The sequence below is a fragment of the Nelumbo lutea genome, chromosome 8, assembly GCF_056320005.1.
Source record: "Nelumbo lutea isolate HS-2025 chromosome 8, American lotus-T2T, whole genome shotgun sequence".
Taxonomy (NCBI): domain Eukaryota; kingdom Viridiplantae; phylum Streptophyta; class Magnoliopsida; order Proteales; family Nelumbonaceae; genus Nelumbo; species Nelumbo lutea.
Window position 1 is genome coordinate 7,241,536 of NC_142691.1, and position 15,741 is coordinate 7,257,276.

General features: G+C 38.7%; 2 protein-coding genes across 2 annotated transcripts; one reads left to right on the forward strand and one right to left on the reverse strand.

Moving 5' to 3' along the window:
* Positions 1–5,216: 5,216 nt before the first annotated feature.
* Positions 5,217–8,009, forward strand: LOC148842457 (GDSL esterase/lipase APG-like). The gene is made up of 5 exons (XM_088957726.1): positions 5,217–5,723; positions 6,040–6,170; positions 6,289–6,522; positions 6,715–6,970; positions 7,606–8,009. The coding sequence occupies exons 1-5, from the start codon at positions 5,465–5,467 to the stop codon at positions 7,800–7,802; spliced, it is 1,077 nt and encodes a 358-aa protein (XP_088813852.1). The 5' UTR covers positions 5,217–5,464; the 3' UTR covers positions 7,803–8,009.
* Positions 8,010–8,040: 31 nt separating this feature from the next.
* On the reverse strand, positions 8,041–11,456 carry LOC148842458 (polyadenylate-binding protein 6-like). Its single transcript, XM_088957725.1, has 8 exons — positions 11,149–11,456; positions 10,468–10,777; positions 10,022–10,278; positions 9,610–9,906; positions 9,241–9,515; positions 9,003–9,128; positions 8,680–8,859; positions 8,041–8,359 (listed from the first exon to the last, which is right to left on the reverse strand). Exons 1-8 carry the CDS (start codon positions 11,354–11,356, stop codon positions 8,264–8,266), a joined length of 1,749 nt encoding a protein of 582 aa, XP_088813851.1. The 5' UTR covers positions 11,357–11,456; the 3' UTR covers positions 8,041–8,263.
* Between the last annotated feature and the right edge of the window lie 4,285 nt (positions 11,457–15,741).

Below are 15,741 nucleotides of genomic sequence, written 5' to 3' on the forward strand. Positions count from 1 at the left end.
ATACATATCATGTTGGAACATGGAAGTGCATTGGGACAGATTTTGGGAGGAGACCCCAACTTTTGTATAATAGTCAATGTTTGGTATGTTACCGTTTTTTAATACAGGTAATATTTGAATAATTCACCAATGACCATTAAGGGTTTTCCCTTTAGGCTCAGTTTGGAAGGAGTACAAATACAAATATAGAGTGCAAAACATTGTATTTTATATTAGTAGTGAACATGTACGTGCATTTGCATGTGACAATATCTCTAAGACAAAACTATTTACAATTCATGAACAGTTTTGAACAGTTATATGTAAGTGGACAATTTTTTAACTATTATAAGTGAGCAGTTTTTGGAGTGAAAGTAAATGACATATATGCTATTTTTTATGCCCATTGTATGTTGCTTAGATAAGGGGTAAAAATGTGTAATGAAAATTTCAGAAAATAAGATTATTCACTAATATAGATTTTGTATGTATTTGCACCGTATATATTTATATTTGTATTGCCCTCATAACTTTTCAATAAAGACAAGGAAACTACAATAATCTCTTTTGAATCATTGTAACTAGTTCTTGACATCGTATTCATTCACTTCTGTGGGAGTTGAGATGTGTGGAGGGGCATACGGACTCTCGAATTGACTAGATGGCCATGATTGTCTGATTGAGAAGCTGATGGTGATACTGGTACGATATCTTTAAGTTTTCTACCATATTGACCATTTGAGTTGAAAACTTTGGGAAGCCCCCAAGATAGTCCATTTCCATTGCTATCTTATGATATATATACAAATTCGATCGAAGTTCTTGCTCCTCAAAACTTTCTAAAAACCAACTGCTAATCCAAAAGAAAATACAGAACTTCTAAATCCTAACTGTATAGGGAATATACAAATCCGGGATGAGGATGAGCCTTGTCTTCGTCCAATACTCCCCCTCAAGGTGGTGTATGAGAACTGCGAATGCCCAGCTTGGGAAGGAAAAAATCAAACTGTTTTTGTCCAAGAGCTTTTGTGAAAATATCGGTAACTTGTTCACTGGTACGAACATAAAATGGCGCAATTGTGCCGGCTTGGAGTTCATTGCGAATGAAACGACAATCAACTTCAATATGTTTGGTTCGCTCATGGAAGACAGGGTTTGCAGCAATGTGCAGAGTAGCTTGATTGTCACAAAACAAGCGTATAGGTTGAGGATGAGATATACCCAAGGACGATAGCAGACCTTTTTAGCCACTTCAACTCACAACCGGCAGTAGCCATTGACCGGTATTTAGCCTCGGCAGAGGAACGAGAGATAGTATGTTGTTTCTTAGTCTTCCAGGAGATGGGGGAATGTTCGAACATGACAAAATACCTAGTAAGAGAGCGATGAGTTAGAGGACAATTCGCCCAGTCGGAATCACAATAGGCATACAATTGCAGATCACTATCAGAACGCAAAAATATTCATTGACCAAGACGTCCTTTCAGATAACGAACCACACGTAATGCTGCCTCCCAATGACAAACACGAGGACACTGCATAAATTGAACCAGGACATGGATGCAATAACTGAGCTCCGGCTGTGTAATGGTTAAATAAATCAAACAGCCGACAAGACATCGATATCATTTAGGGTCATCCAGGAGTGCTCCGTCAGCAAGGGCAAGTTTATGATTCTGAGTAATGGGTAAGTGAGCAGGTTTGGATCCCAATAACCCAGCTTCTAGAATAATATAAAGTGCATTTTTTCTATGGCAAAGAAATATCCCTGTTGATCCGCGAGTCACTTCGATGCCCAAAAAATATTTAAGAACACACAAGTCCTTCATGCGAAAATACCGGTTCATATACTATTTAAATTTGCGTATGAACTCTGGGTTATTCCCACCAACAATTAAGTCATCAACATAAACCAGGACATGCAAGACAACCCCATTCTTGCTATATGTAAATAAGGAATAATCGAAGTAGGACTGTTCAAACCCAAAAGTTTTCAAGGCAGCACCTAACTTGGAGAACCAGTTCTGAGGGGCTTGCCGCAGACCATACAAAGATTTCTAGAGTTTGCATACCTTTCTAGTCCCGGAGGTCGAAAAACCTAGAGGAGGTTTCATATAGACCTCCTCATGGAGATCACCGTGTAGAAAAGCATTGTGGACATCCATTTGATGCAATTCCCAATGTTGGGCCGCAACAACTACTAAGGATGTTTGAACTGTGACCATTTTAGCCACAGGAGCAAAGGTCTTGTTATAATCAAGACCTTCAACTTGAGTGTTGCCCAGGACTACCAATCGTGCTTTAAATATTTCAATGGATCCATCAGAGTTGTACTTGATTCTATAGACCCATTTACACCCGATTGCCTTTTTTCTAGGTGGGAGGTCTTCCAAGGTCCGTGTCCCATTGTCTTCCAAAGCCTGTATCTCTTGGCGCATAGCCTCGCACCACCGAGCATAAGTCATTGCTTCAAAAAAACGAGTAGATTCTCGACCTACGGTAACAACTACCAAGAAATGTCTATGTTTCACAGAAAAATTATCATACATCATATAATGAGTTATGAGATAAGGAGTACCTGAGGATTGAGATGATGCATGAGAAACAACGGAGGGGTCTACACAATGAGCTGAGTGTGTGACAAAATCCTATACATAGCTGGGGGTCCGCTTTTCTCGATATTCGTGGCCTAATACCTCCATGGTGGGCTGAGGAGTAACTGGAGTTTCATTATCTCTGTAATCTGTATGGTTCATTGTCTCATCAAGAGGACCTGCCTCCTCATCATTACCCGTGTTCGGATGTCCTTCATTGATCGTTCGCTCCCTCTGACTTCTATATGAGGTGACTCAGATACCATGTCAGGAGGAGTGGCCCAAGACAATCCAATATTTTCTTTGGCTACGGGAGGACTGGTTACAAAGGGTTGATGCTCCGGAGTGGCAAAGGGAAACTTGGCTTCACTAAACACCACGTCTCGTGAGACGAAGTAATCACCAGACTCAAGATCGTACAATTTCCACACCTTTTTCCCAAAAGGGTACCCAATAAAGACACATTTCCTACTCCTAGCGGCAAACTTGTCATGATCCCGAGTATGCGAGAAACATAAGCAACCAAAAACTCTGAGATGTTTATAAGGACTTTGTCCAAATAGCATCTCGTAAGGTGTTTTACCACCAAGAATGGTCGAAGGTGTACAGTTAATCAAGTACCCTCGATCAAAACACTCTCACCCCAGAAATTGATTGGAATATGTGCTTGAAACCAGAGCGCTCTGGCCACATTCAAAATATGACGATGCTTTCTCTCCACACCACCATTTTGTTGTGGTGTCCCAACACAAGAAGTTTGAAATAAAATTCCTTGTTCGTCAAAGTATGACTTCAAGGATTTAAACTCTGTTCCCTTATCACTTCTTACCACCTTAACCTTCTTATTAAATTATCGTTCAATCATGACAAAAAAATTTTTAAGTGTTCTACCAACTTCACTTTTTTCAGCCAGCAAATAAATCCAAATCGCTTGAGAATAATCATCAACACTTGTCAGAAAATATACCGCACCACAAGATGTAGGTACTCTATAAGCACCCAATAAGTTGCAATGAATTAATGCAAAACAATCAGTCACCTTATTGCTGTTTTGAATAAAAACATCTCTACTTTGTTTTGCCTTCAAACAAACATCAGAGGTTTTGTTCTTACTATTACTGATATTAAGAAGTAAGCTAACCGTTTGATAAGAAGGGTGTCCCAATCTCCGATGCCACAAATCGCATGAACCAATTCCATCTGTCTTGTAAGCTCGAACCGGCGCCACACCCTTGAAGACATAGACCCCATCAAGCTGTTCACCCGCACCAATCAGAGTCCTCGAGATGCGGTCATGTATCACACAACTTATTAGTAAAGGTCACAATATAATCTGTGTCACGAAGTAACTGACCTACTAACAATAAATTACAATTGAGTTTTGGGACATATAATACGTACAACAATTTAAAATTATTTCCAAGTTCAACAGTGCCTTCTTTCATGGCCTCGGTGTGCGCACCATTGGGTAATCTAACAGGACAATGTGCAACATAATAGGTGTCGACGAGCACATTTAAATTCCCTGTCATGTGATGCGATGCCCTAGAGTCAACAATCCATTCAGTGGAGTAATTCTTTCCAGAGAGTTTTTCTTTAGTCCTGGTTTTATAAGCATTAAGCATGCTTACAAGAGTCTGCCATTGCTCGTCATCAAGCCCATTCAGTCCGGTCCTGTCTCCGTCAGTCACGGCTGCATTGGCAGCTACCTCACGCCTCGAGCTCTCACCGTTCATCTCGGTGTTGGCAGCCATGGTGACCGATCAACAAGATTCGTCTGAGCAAGAAACACGTCTAGATGGACGATCCTAATGAGGCTCATGAAGAAATCAGAACAAGCGAGCCCACCAATTCCGAGTCAAACCCGATCTCCTTCTTGTTCAGCTCTTCCTTCTCCCTGAAGGCGTACGACAAGCTCTTACCTCTCTATAAAATTGTTGGATTTGAGCATTGCTGTGGCAAAATGGAGTTATTCTCTATGATCCTTGAAGTCAACTCAATCAGCCGTTTATGGCATCCTCGAACGCTGCTGTCGCAAAATGGAGTGTTGGAATGGGAGGGCAGCTCAGATCAGTCGTTCCATTTCCAGGTGTCGATCGAAGATCGATTAAAGCGGCTTGGAACGACGAGAAAACTTTTGGAAGCCCCCAAAATAGTCCCTTTCCATTGATATCTTATGATATATATACAAGTTCCATTGGAGTTGTTGCTCCTCAAAACTTTCTAAAAACCAACTCCTAATCCAAAAGAAAATACAGAAATTCTAAAACTTCTAAATCCTAGTTGTATAGGGAATATATAAATCTTGGATGAAGATGAGCTTCAAATCCGAGATGAGACGAATTCAGATCTGCTGACCACAATACATTGCTAGCCATCCTCATCCAGCCGCGCGTTAAAATCAGTGAAGAGAGCACAACCGATGTTTCATATATGTGGATGGATGAATGTGTTGTGGTTAGGAGAGACTTCCTTAAGACACTGAAATAGGAAACTTATAAAAAACAATTATGCACCATGACTTCAATTAATATGCACTTGCAGTTTCTCGTGGTTCTCACCATCCACAACTTCCCAACTACCACGGTAAAGCCACGCCCGTGCGAAATAATGTTCCGCTTTTATGGTTAGAGTGGGAGAAAGCTCACATTATATGTTAGTCTATAGATAAGTCCGCGGAGTCTGAACTAATTGGACTATAGACTGAAAATAGAATCATCCAAACTTATCTATATACATATATATTTCTCTGTATGTCGTATGCTTTGAATGATGCTTGACAACACAATTCCATTGTGAGTTCTCTCGTTATTATAAATTCTTTGTTCAAGCGGAAGAAGTATTCTTCTCTAGGGTGTGAATTTCAGCCGCAGCACCCGCTTCAAGAGAAGATGGGTCTCTACCTTGGTGGAACCCAGGTTCCAGTCTTGTTGATCTTATCATCGGTACTCGTCATCGGTGTGTATGGACAAGGATCCACCACACTTGTTCCGGCTATCATCACGTTCGGTGATTCGTCAGTGGATGTGGGCAACAATGACTATATTACAACCTTCTTCAAAGCTAATTACCCTCCCTATGGCAGAGATTTCATCAACCGTAAACCCACTGGAAGGTTCTGCAATGGAAAACTAGCCACTGACATCACTGGTGATTAATTATGCGAACCTCTCTCTCTCTCTCTCTCTCTCTCTCTCTCTCTCTCCAGGCTCTTCAATCAGTGGATCATCTCATAAATGGTGGGTTGTATTTGTATCTCAAAAATCATACCAACCCATCGTCCTCTATTATGCAACAAACAGATTTTTTTGTTGATTGAAGAGTCAATGTGGTAATAATATGCATTGGGACTGAGTGTTCATTATCAACCTCTATGATCGATGTTTCATAATTCATAGATATCCTGCTATATATCTCTCTAAGAAGCTAAGTTATCCTTTTCTTTTCGAACTTTTGATTGCTGCAGCTGAGACTCTGGGCTTCACCACGTACCCTCCAGCCTATCTTAGCCCCCAGGCGTCCGGGAAGAACCTTCTAATTGGAGCAAACTTTGCCTCCGCTGGATCCGGCTACGATGACAAAACCGCTTTGTTAAGTGTAAGATTCATGCCCATTCTGCTCCAATCTACACGACAAAAACCGGTTTTTTTTGGATCCTGTTTTCTTTTTTTCGTTGGTTGGTTAAGCTGTTAATGATTATGATTGTGGCGAGCAGCACGTGATCCCATTGTCACAACAATTGGAGTATTTCAAGGAATACCGGAGGAAGCTAACCAAGGTGGCTGGTATCGGAAAAGTGGCGTCCATAACCAAGGACGCACTGTACCTAGTGAGCGCCGGTCCCAGTGACTTTCTTCAGAATTACTACGTCAATCCCTACGTTAACAAAGTTTATACTCCCGATGAGTACGCATCGTACCTTGTCGGCATCTTCTCCAGCTTCATAAAGGTTTTTGTTTTCTCTTTCTATTGGTGATAACTGTGTGTGTGTGTGTATTTGACATTTGAGAGAGAGAGAGAGAGAGAAAGAGAGAGTTATGGCCTTATGGGTTACTTCTGACTTGACATGCATATTGGCATACTGTAATATTTTGAATTATTAGATGGATGTGTTATTGGGTTGTTTTTGTGTGACGAACAGAACTTGTATGGGTTGGGAGCTAGAAGAATTGGCGTGACTTCACTCCCTCCGTTGGGCTGCCTTCCAGCTGCGATCACTTTGTTTGGGTTTGGAAACAATGGGTGTGTCACGAAGATCAATACGAATGCCCTTGGCTTCAATAAGAAGATTAATGCAGCCATGACACAGCTTAAGAAGGAACACTCTGACCTCAAAATTGCCGTCTTCGACATTTACAAGCCTTTATATGATGTCATTCGATCTCCTTCTAAATATGGTACTAATTAATGCTTCTATGTCTAACTGCTGCCTGCCTCTGGTCTTAATTATCTGTTACTAATTTAATTAAACAGGTTATGTAAATTTGATATCAGTTCTACTCTGAACAGTCTGGTCATCGTTCCGATAGTACGTATAACTGATCTGAACCACCACTCTGGCAGGGGGGGAGGGGGGAAGCCGGACATTCACTATTTCCGTTCAGACCTTTTCTGAAATGCAGCTAGGGAATTTAATTTAGAAAAGCACACATTTCAACCACTCTTCACCTATCTGTAAACAAATCACCACTTAAACTATGTTTATGTTGATTCACCCAGGAAATTAGACTGAGCTCTAAGTTAGATAACGTACATGTGCATTAACTAGGCTTGACCTCCCCTATGTATGAAATATGAATAGCTTGATGGTGACTATAATTAATGTCCATTATTATATCATACATACAACCATTACATATGCCAACCCTTGTTATTTTTCTTGTGCACCACCTACTAGAAATGCAATAAATATATAAATGAATTGAATTCGATGGTTGGTAGCATTATGTGTTAATTAGGTGGCACTCAATAAATAATGGCGGGTCATGATGATCCGCTGCTGTTGATCCTTGTGTTGGGGGTGTATGAACAGGATTTTTCGAGACAAGGAAAGGTTGCTGTGGAACAGGAATCATAGAGACGACATCGTTTTTGTGCAATCCCAAGTCACCGGGGACATGCCCCAATGCCACCCAGTACGTGTTCTGGGACAGCGTCCACCCATCTGAGGCTGCCAATCAGGTTCTCGCAGATGCGTTGGTTCTCCAAGGCATCTCACTTATCGGATAACCCAAGTCCTAAATTGATTATATTATTTCTTAGTGTACTGCTTTCCTTTTCTTTTTTCTAGTCTGCTAGCTGGGTGTGAATGTCTTTAATTTGTATGAAGAAAGATGTGGAAATATCTTTATATCTGTTTGTCTCTTTCTTTCTTTTTTATGAAAATCTGTTATTGTCTTTTTGGAATTAAAGATGAAAATCTGCTATTGTCTGTTATCGTCTTTTTGGAATTAAAGATGTGGAAATATCGTAATAACAGTGGAATTAAAGATGAAAAAAGAATTCTACTTGGGATATGATGATACATTTGATACTGTAACGTAACTGAACAATGGTATCCGTCCCCTTCAGACAAAATAATAAACCAAAACGAACGAGTCAAAATGGAAACAGCAAAGTCGCCAGAAGTCGCTGACAATCGGAATACAACAGTAGAGGGTGGAATTCGGTATGTCACTTCTGACCTTAGGTCAGCACCGTGATGAGGTGGTATCTTGCAAAGCTCCACTACAGCCCAAACCAACCCGAGCATTTCCCTGCTTCAGCATTCGAACTCCTTTATCAGCCTGCACAGAAATTCCATCGAGTCCAGTAATTTAACAAGATCAAAGTAATTAAGTCCAGTACTGTTAGTGCTTTCCTCCTTCCTGGTGCCAATTATTAACTTTTGGCCTTGAGAAATCAGGCCGACTAATTGCCCGACACTGCTTTTTGTACACACACAGAGAGAGAGAGAGAGAGAGAGAGAGAGAGAGAGAGAACCCTCTCTTCAGTTAATTTGCTGTGAAGGCGGAATTCTTAAGTGAAGGATTCCGTTCTAAAAATTACTATATTTGTGAAGTGCACAAGTGTTTTAAACATGAGGGCGAACAGAATTCCCAATAACCTGTTTGTGGTTCCAAGGATCAGTAGCATCAACCAGACTTTTTATCTTCCGTTTTTCTTCGAATACTGTTTCTACACGGAAGTTGCTTTTCTTCCTCACTTTCTCAAACAAGTGCGGTTTCTGATTCTCAGAAGCCCCATGTTTCAGCTCTTCATAAGGGATATTTGTAGTTGCAGGAGCCTTCACCGTTCGCAAAAGGAAAAGGTAAAGTGATAATTAAGAAGTGCATCAGAATGTAAACAATGGAATGCAGCAACAGATGACATTTGCGGAACATGGGTACAGGACAGGTTGACAATAAAATTGAAGAGAAATTAAGTTACAGGTTGTTTCTGAATCCCTTGCAGTGTAGTAATGGGTTGAATGCCAGAAAGCAAATAAGGATCATATGGACCATGAAGAATTGATGGGCCCATGGTTTGCCTCTGCTGTGTTTGCTTGCACTGAAACTGAGAAATGCATTTAATTGGTTCATGTAAACGATTGAAAGAAAAACAGATTGTTAAATACAAAGTAATTGTTAGTAATTGTTTGGAAATATACCAATTAGATAATCCTTACCGACGTGGGAAGCATTGTTCCGTAGTACTGTTCTTTAGGGGGAAACAGAGCAGCCATATTCATACCAATTTGTTGATACATAATCGGCTGATGTGGTATTTTGTAGGAGACACCATGAAGGGTTGGAAGTAATTCAGGAGCAAAATTAGAGACAGAAGAGGGCAAAAATCCAGAAGGATGTTGGGCAAATTGAAGGTGCGATGCAGATGAAGTACGATGGTTTTCCTTGCATTGAACCATGGTAACATAGAGTGACCTCCCTTCAAACATTTTTCCTGCACAGATAAAGAATTAAAGATTCAGACTTAACAACTAAGAAATGGTTGCATTTATATTATCAGCAAGAGAAACAAAGAAATTTAAGCTTACCATTAAGTGTATCCAAAGCCTTCTTTGCTTCCTTAGGAGTGGAGAAGCTTACAAAGCCAAACCCCTTGCTCCTCCCATCGTCATAGTGCATCACTCTTGCTGAAGTTATTTTACCACAGCTACTGAAAAGTTCTTGAAGCTTGCTATCATCAACAGACACATCAAGATTCTTGACACATACGTTTGAATTCTTCATGTTGTCAGTCTGTTTATTTTGCAACTCCTCATACGTATGCTTTAGAATCTTCTCCCGTTCAGCCTTCTTTTGAGCCCTTCCTACATAAAGGGTTTTTGATCCTAATTCACATATGGAAATGGCATTAAAACGATCATACAAAAATCAGTCTATTATGAATCAACAATCCAAATAATTATAAGTGAATAAAAAAGATTAAAAGAAATGTAGCATTACCTAGTTTTGCACCATTCATGGCCTCCACAGCCTTTTTAGCATCTTCTGCTGATTCAAAATTTATGAACCCAAAGCCCTTTGATTTCCCTTGATTATCTTTCATGATCACAACATTGCAGACCTTCCCAAAGTCAGAGAACTTGTCAAGAAGAAGATCTTCAGTCAAATCGTGATCCAGATTCTTCACATATAGATTTGTATATTTGAGTTCGCATGTGTTTTGCCTGTCGCTCTTCTTGATAAATTTAGATACGTATCTGGGAGGGAAGTTGAACAAAAGGCTCAAGACAATAACAGAGAAAAGAAATAATGGAATAACGTAAACATAACAGAGAAAAAGAAAACGAGAATTCTTAGCCTACAATGTTGTTCAAATAATTAATAACCAATAAATAATGGAAACTAAGATATTATACATGAAGACAAAAGGAGAAAAGAAATCGTACAGTTTCTTCCCATGAAGTAGAGTATCATGAAGAGCCTTGATAGCAGCTAGGGCAGATTCCTCTGAATCAAATTGAACAAACCCAAAACCCTTACTTTGCCCATTTTCCTCAGCCACCTTGCAAGAAAGAATATTACCGAATTTGCTGAAGATCTCCTGCAAGCCAGCACTGTCTACAGAGTGGTCGAGGTTCTTAACGAAGAGATTTGCGACTCCACTTTTTCTTGGAAGAGGGTCTTTCTGCGACCACATGATCCGCACTGGTTTCCCAATCAAGTATGTGTGATTTAGAGAATCTAAGGCCTTTGAAGCTGATTAGAAGAGAAGGGAAATCACCATTAACGCGATAGAAGATAGAGAAAGAAAAAAAAAAAAAGTTTAATAAACAACAGCAAGATTTTCTTTTAAAAATGACGAGCATTACAAAATTAACAAAACATGATAATAAGACCGAATTCACCATAAAAGGAGCAGAAACGAAAACGAGACCAGAAGAATGATGGAGTGAAGCAATCTAAAGAGAGAATAAATAATGCACAGTTCACCACAAAGACGTACAAAACCAAAGAGACCGAAAAAAATAATAACAAGAGCTCGAGAGCTCAATGTAACAGAAGAAACAACACCATATTAACGATAGACCATCCAAGAAAGAGATGGAGAATAAAGAATTCGAGATTACCTTTATCATGGGAAATGAAGTTGACATAGGCGTATCTAAGGGATCTCCCGGAGGAATCCCTGCAAAGGTGAATAGAGGTAATAGAACTGGAGAGGCTAGTGAAGGCCTCGTAGAGCTCCCTTTCAGACACTCGGGGGTCAAGATCTCCGACATAAAGCGAAGTAACCTGCAGATGAGTAGGAGGCGGATGAGCTTCCGCGGCCGCCATATTTGCTACTCTTGTTCTCGTATGAAACTCTAATGTTTGTAGAGAGAGAGAGAGATGCCGAGACAAGTTTTTTGAGCGCCAAATTAGACTCTTTTTGCTTATTTGAGAGAGAGAGAGAGAGAGAGACGATGCATATATAACTGTCACGAGGGGAAGCAGTTACTTTGTAAATTACGAATTTGCCACTATTAAACAAATAAATAATTTAGGCCGCGTTTGGTTTTTCAGAAATTAATGTAAGAAAATATTGTGAAAAAAAGGTAAAAGACTTAAGCATACCCTCAATTTTCATAAATTGAGTTAAATATATATCTTATGACTCTTTTATCTGTTTTTTTCTTTCAAATTTTTAAAATACTCCCTGAAATTTTCAAATTCATGTGAGTAATGGGCATATGGATAAAAAACACCAAAAGCTAACAAATGACATTTTGTTCATTTCAATGGGTTACTCTGTCTTAGAGGGGGAGAGAGAGAGAGAGAGAGAGTAAAACGCATTTCTTGGGGCAAGGAGTACCCAATTTGAAAGTTGAAACAATCCCCTCTCTCTTTTCTTTTTCCTCCATGTTCTTTTTCTACATCACTTCTCTTGTTTCCTGTCTAAAAGGGCACAATAGCATTTTAGAAAATTTAAATGAATTCATGTGATGTTTTATTGATGGAAGCTATGTTTAATTACAACGAGATCAGCCCACAAGGTATATTTAATTCAATTAATGAAAACTCAAGGTATTTTTAAGTCTTTTATCCATGGTTTTTAAAATCAAACCGGACCAAATGGTTGGACCAAAAAAACCAGTTTTTCTTTTTTTATATTTTTGTTAAAGTGGGCCAACTGTTGGGTTCGAATGGTCGGACCATTCAACCCGATAACCAGACCCCTAACTAGTTCGGTCTTCAGGTTGATTTTAAAAACCATGCTTTTACCCCAAAAAAAAAAGTAAAAGACCTGAAGATAGTTATTGAAATCCCTTCCCACACAACTTTTCGATTTATTTATACGAATACAATGGTCGGTTGGAGCATGGTTGGCATTGTGTGTTGGTTAGCTGATTTGAACTCTGAAGATACTACTCAATTAGAAGGGCAAAAATGTCCTTGAGAAAATATATTCAACTAAGGAGTAAGGCCATGTTTGGAAATGCTTATTCAAAATAAGTGCTTATTTGGGCCATTAAGCACTTATTGGCATTTGGGAAATAAGCCTGAAATAAGTGATTATTTTAAAAATAAGGCTTATTTTTTAAGCCCAAATTTCCAGCTTATTTTAAGCGCTTATCGTATAAGTACATTCAATTTTTTCTTTCAAAATTATCCCTACTTGGATTTTAAAATACCACTTATAAAATTATCCATAGTTGAATTTTATAAAAATACTTTTATGAAAATAATAAAATAAAAGTGTTTTCATAAAAGTGCTTTCATAAAAGTGTTTTTATAAAAGTAATTTAATAAAAATGCTTTGAAAGGGTATATTTTGAAAATTTGAAAGAAAATGAAGAACAAAATAATTACAAATGCTTATTTAAGTGCTTATTAGAAAAAAAGACTACCAAATGCCCAATATAAAATGAGTGCTTGTTTTAAAAAGTAAACACTTGAAAATATTAGGTGCCAAATGCAAATAAGTGATTATTCGAATAAACACTTATTTTTAACTTAAATACTCCCAAACATGACCTAACTGTCTTTGTTGTACTATTTTGTACGAGTTAATTAGAAATATCAATAAATTCACTTTTTTCACTTAGTATGAACTCAAATGGAGTCTCCGAGTCCCTCTCCTCAAGTCTTTAGGTACAAACCACATTTCCACATTTGAAAACTGCCCACTCTAGAAAATTAGTTTTGTACATATCAGAGAGCCCGGGAGATGAATCATGTCAGGGGACTCGGACGGTCAAGTTAGCACCAAATTGACAAAGTAGAGAGAATTAGGTGAAAGAAAATCAAAACAGATGTAGTAAGTTTGTTAAGAAATGAGTGTACCTTATGAGGGTAAGGGGTCGCCCTTATATTAGACCTATGAGGTCTGGTGTAGCAGGCCCAACAAGTTTGGAGATGATAAGACTTATCCGCTCGTTGTTTATGGAGAACTCCCACATGGCGCCATGGTTGCCCTTATTCGGTTCCCCATGAAGCAGAGGAAATTGGGCTTATCGCTACTAGAAGGGCATCGTGTCCGCATGCTTTTTGGAGGCGTTAAGTAGTGCGAACAGATAAAGGAGAACATGCCACATAGGTCAGAATGGTCCTGAAGTCAGCATGATCCCCTAGGTTGTGGGTTGTCCAGGTCAGAGAGGTAGTTCGACACTCATGGCAATTAGTGGACGTACGTGTCCGGTCACATGGACCCTGTTATATTAGTCTACCTTCCAGCCAGGTCAGGTCTTGTTCAAGCTGCATGAGCTGATCTGTTGAGGATGTTCGAGTGATGTTGTCGAGGTGTCGTAAGACGATTCTTGGTCACCACATGACAGTTCATGATTGGAGGGTCATTTTACCCTTCATCAATACAAAATAAGCTTATTTTTATATTAAAAATTAAAACCTTAATTGTTTAATATTAGTTTTGTGAAAACAACATTGTGAAGTGGGCCATATACTCAATATGGATTGTGGGGTTGAACATGTGGCAAATCCAAGGATCAAAATTTCGCAATGTACAGGTTAATATATATTGTATCGCTGGGTCACTTCCACCAATACATAAAATATGAGAAGTTTTGGAGTATGACCAGTTTCAAGGTGTATCCAGGCCTTATACTGACCTAGTATTTTGAACCTCGCAAACCTAATGTTTGATTACGATTTGGATTGGCCACAACATCCCTCTACACATAGCAGAAACAATTAATGAAAAAGCTATTTATGAGTAAGGAAGACCCTAAAAACAAAAAGAGAATCTTTTTTTTTTATATTTACATATATACATATCTTTCACTATAATTGTTAAAGTAAATTAAAACTATTTACGAGTAAGAATGTTTTTCCTTTCTTTCATTTTTTATTATACTAATTACTGTCGATACTAGTTATATATCATCATTTGTTTCATTTCTTATATCTCATATTTACTTAAAACACCATAAAACAATTGTTCAACGATATTTCATGACTTTTTTCTTAAATTCTTTCATGGTCCTCTGACACAAAAGTTATTGGGTGGAAGGGGGTCTTTAGACCTTGGGCCCCCAAACTTTTTTTTTTTTCCAATAAGAAAGAAAGAAAGAAATATATATATACCTCCCCCCGATTCGACTTGTTGAAACATCAATTCCAACTTTAACCTAATTCATTGTTATTTCTGAGTCAATCCAATTTATTTGGATTAGATTTTCAGGTTGGGGTTCAATTGGAACGACTTATTTAGTTTATTTTGGAGGATCGGACGATACCTCAATCTTAACCAGCCCGAAGTTAAATAGGGATCATATTTATATTTTTTAATATTAACGTGAAATAATAATAATAATAATAAAAAAAAAAAAAAACTTTAAACCAATTTTTTTGGACTGGATTTGAGATGGACAATACTTCAAAGAGAAAATTCCTAGCTCCCCACTGCTCAGACAACTTTTTTATCAGTCCAAATGCGCATATCTAAAGCCTCTTATCAAATTCCTATTCAACTTCACGGATCACTTGCTACTCACTAATAACAAGAAGATGTCTTAAGCGCTTGTTAGCAATGCTTATTCGTACCCAAAAGAGGATATTCTCATTTTCTTTTAGAACGGTGAATCATACTCACGAATCATGACTCCTATGGGCTGAACTGAAAGTGTTGGTAATTTAGATGATGATTTTCTCATCTTCATTTCCTATGAAAAGCTAGACATGGAAATACGTTCAACGACATTTAACTAAGCTCCATCTCGTCGCTAACAAAGCTACCTTAGCCGTGGTGAGCTTATGGACCGCATATTAACAGAAGCTTGAAAAAATTCAAAAAGCTTACTGTTAAATTAAGCTAATGAAGCCGCTCTTTTTGCTCCTTTGCAATTGCAATTTTAGTAAGAATCAAGGTTTCTAAGGCGGATTAAGCAACTTGGGCTGCGAAGGAAACGGATTAATACTGTTATCTATAGTTCTGTACTGCTAGAACAATTCCTGGACGGTAATGTTTGTCTGGTTATTACCATAGCAACCAATGTATTTGTAGAAACATCGCTTTTTTTTTTGGCATGCTTCATGGGGCTACACAACAGGGGGTAGCCCATCCCCCATCTCCTTAACCCCCAACCCTGGTGGCAGCACGATTTGATCCTAGATCTTCGATACAAGTCAGAGATCCTACATTCCTACCAACTGAGCCACCATCAGTTGGTGCAATTTTTCTGACAATGTAGATCAAGGAATTTAGTAGCATCGTTATGTTCCTT

What these genes read in the sequence shown, in the direction of transcription:
- LOC148842457 (XM_088957726.1), top strand. Translation starts at nt 5,465, where the DNA reads ATGGGTCTCTACCTTGGTGGAACCCAGGTTCCAGTCTTGTTGATCTTA. An exon ending in TCTTCTCCAGCTTCATAAAG is followed by an intron (nt 6,523 to 6,714) that starts GTTTTTGTTTTC and finishes TGTGACGAACAG; the next exon opens with AACTTGTATGGGTTGGGAGC. An exon ending in TCGATCTCCTTCTAAATATG is followed by an intron (nt 6,971 to 7,605) that starts GTACTAATTAAT and finishes GTGTATGAACAG; the next exon opens with GATTTTTCGAGACAAGGAAA.
- LOC148842458 (XM_088957725.1), bottom strand. Translation starts at nt 11,356, where the DNA reads ATGGCGGCCGCGGAAGCTCATCCGCCTCCTACTCATCTGCAGGTTACT. An exon ending in CATGAATGGTGCAAAACTAG is followed by an intron (nt 9,907 to 10,021) that starts GTAATGCTACAT and finishes TATGTGAATTAG; the next exon opens with GATCAAAAACCCTTTATGTA. An exon ending in ATCCTTGGAACCACAAACAG is followed by an intron (nt 8,360 to 8,679) that starts GTTATTGGGAAT and finishes ATTTCTGTGCAG; the next exon opens with GCTGATAAAGGAGTTCGAAT.